Raw genomic sequence first — 2,146 nt, 5'->3', positions numbered from 1 at the left:
ACTGTAAAATGGGGGTGGTGTGGTCAGGATCTAAAGAAACCATGGTCATTGGTATCGCCTGCATATTATTTGGGGATGAAGGCGTTTTATGAGAAGAATGAGTTGGGGCAGCTTGGGTCTGGAGCAGTCAAGAAGGAGGTACTGTGGAAATGGTTGAGGAGAGGGGAGCTGGTGACGAACATCAGTGGTTTGAGTACCAAGTTGGCAGAGACTTGCTGGAAGAACTTGGCCTTTAAAGGTGTGACCAATAGGCAAAAAGAGATCGTATGGCTGACCTTCAGAAACGCCAAGGTGAGCAAGCGATTATGTAAGGCCCGGGATCTTGTGCGGAGTAACAGGTGCCCGAGAGAGGGATGTGGAGGTGGGGAGACGGAGCGGCATGTTTTTTGGGAATGTGGGTTTGTCTAAGAGATATGGAGACAGCTGGAGGACTTTGTGCGGAGAGTGGTGGGGGTGAAGAGGCTCACTTTTGAATCTGGTGTTTTGGGGCTGGCGGATGGTGATGGTAATGTAAGGAGGAAAATGTATGTAGTATCTGCCGTGGTTAAAGAAGTGGTGTGGGAAGCACGTTGTGCAGTGTATAGGAGGAAGGTGGTGTTGTCAGCCAGGCACCACCTCATACACTCATCTTCTAAGTTGTGTGATGTGTTGGTTCTGGAAAGGAGGGGGGAGGGGGAGGCTGATGGGTTGTGGAGGGTGGGGGAGTGGAGGGGGGGGTGGGGGTTTGATGTGGTGAGTGTTTTTGTTGTGTTTTTTTTTATACCTTTTTATGATATGTACTTTTGCCTGCAATGATGCAAGGAACACAAACCAGTGGATAACAGTATGATGCTGGGGAGGTGATTCAGTCTGAGAGGCAAGAAAAAAAAAAAATGCCTGAACCAGCCAAGTCTGCGCCGGCGGCCAAGAAGGGCTCCAAGAAAGCTGTGACCAAGAGCCAGAAGAAGGACGGCAAGAAGCGGAGGAAGACTAGGAAGGAGAGTTATGCCATCTACGTGTACAAGGTGCTCAAGCAGGTCCACCCCGACACCGGCATCTCGTCCAAGGCCATGAGCATCATGAACTCCTTCGTCAATGACATCTTCGAGCGCATCGCCGGCGAAGCTTCCCGCCTGGCTCATTACAACAAGCGCTCCACCATCACCTCCCGGGAGATCCAGACCGCCGTCCGCCTCCTCCTCCTCCTGCCCGGAGAGCTGGCCAAGCACGCCGTCTCCGAGGGCACCAAGGCCGTCACCAAGTACACCAGCGCCAAGTAATCCCCCCGCCGGGGCCCCATCATCCCAACAAGGACACAAAGGCTCTTCTAAGAGCCGCCCACCATTCCAATCACTGAGCTGTCATCACATTGTATTGCCGCTAGAGGTCCCACACACGTCACACTTACACTGGACATTCGTCATTCTGTAGTACAAGGGCCTCCCTCATTGGATACACATTGGAGGGGGCACCTGGTTTGGGGGAATCTACAGGAATGTTGTAGTATGTATGGCCGGCCTTCCATGGGTCATGACATCGGTCATTGTTGTACAATCTGATTGGAAGGTATAAATCTGAAGATTTAACATCAGGGTTTAAACGAATTTTCCGCAACAGGGGCTCAAGGGATAGGACAAACAAAAGTGGGGAGAGGGGGCATCCCTGATGTGTGCCGTTCCGTAAATGAAAGCAGTTTGACAGATGGCCGTTCACCCGGACCCGGGCAGTAGGGGCAGAATAGAGGACCATGATAAAGTTGAGCATCTTCTCACCCAAACCCAGTGCCACCAAAGACGCGTTCAAGTAATCCCAGGCAATCCTGTCAAAGGCCTTTTCTGCATCCAAGGAGAGGAAAAAACCCGGCGTGTTAGACCTGCGAAGCCAGTGATGGAGATTAAGGGCCTTGATAGTGTTGTCGCTTGCTTCTCTACCAGGGATAAATCCTGCTTGGTCCAAATCGACCATGGAGGGAAGTGAGGGAAGAAGACGATTAGCAATGATCTTCGCGAATAGTTTGACATCCACGTTCAGCAAGGAAATGGGTCTATAATTGGAAACCTGGGTGTTGTCCTTCCCGTCTTTGGGGATAACTGTAATGTGAGCCTCCAACAGGTGGTTAGGCGGCCCTGAAGGTTGAGCAAGAGTGTTAAAAGCAGCAAGAAATGGA

At 51.4% G+C, this 2,146-nt stretch overlaps 1 protein-coding gene across 1 annotated transcript; it reads left to right on the top strand.

Moving 5' to 3' along the window:
• The first annotated feature begins 872 nt into the window (after window positions 1-872).
• Window positions 873-1,320, top strand: LOC149436261 (histone H2B 1.1-like). Its single transcript, XM_089661805.1, has one exon. It carries the CDS (start codon window positions 873-875, stop codon window positions 1,257-1,259), a length of 387 nt encoding a protein of 128 aa, XP_089517931.1. The 3' UTR covers window positions 1,260-1,320.
• Window positions 1,321-2,146: the final 826 nt, after the last annotated feature.

The sequence above is a fragment of the Staurois parvus genome, unplaced genomic scaffold, assembly GCF_062004578.1.
Source record: "Staurois parvus isolate SC_StPar_1 unplaced genomic scaffold, SC_StPar_1.0 ptg001388l, whole genome shotgun sequence".
NCBI lineage: Eukaryota > Metazoa > Chordata > Amphibia > Anura > Ranidae > Staurois > Staurois parvus.
This window is presented reverse-complemented; position numbering and strand designations above follow the sequence as displayed.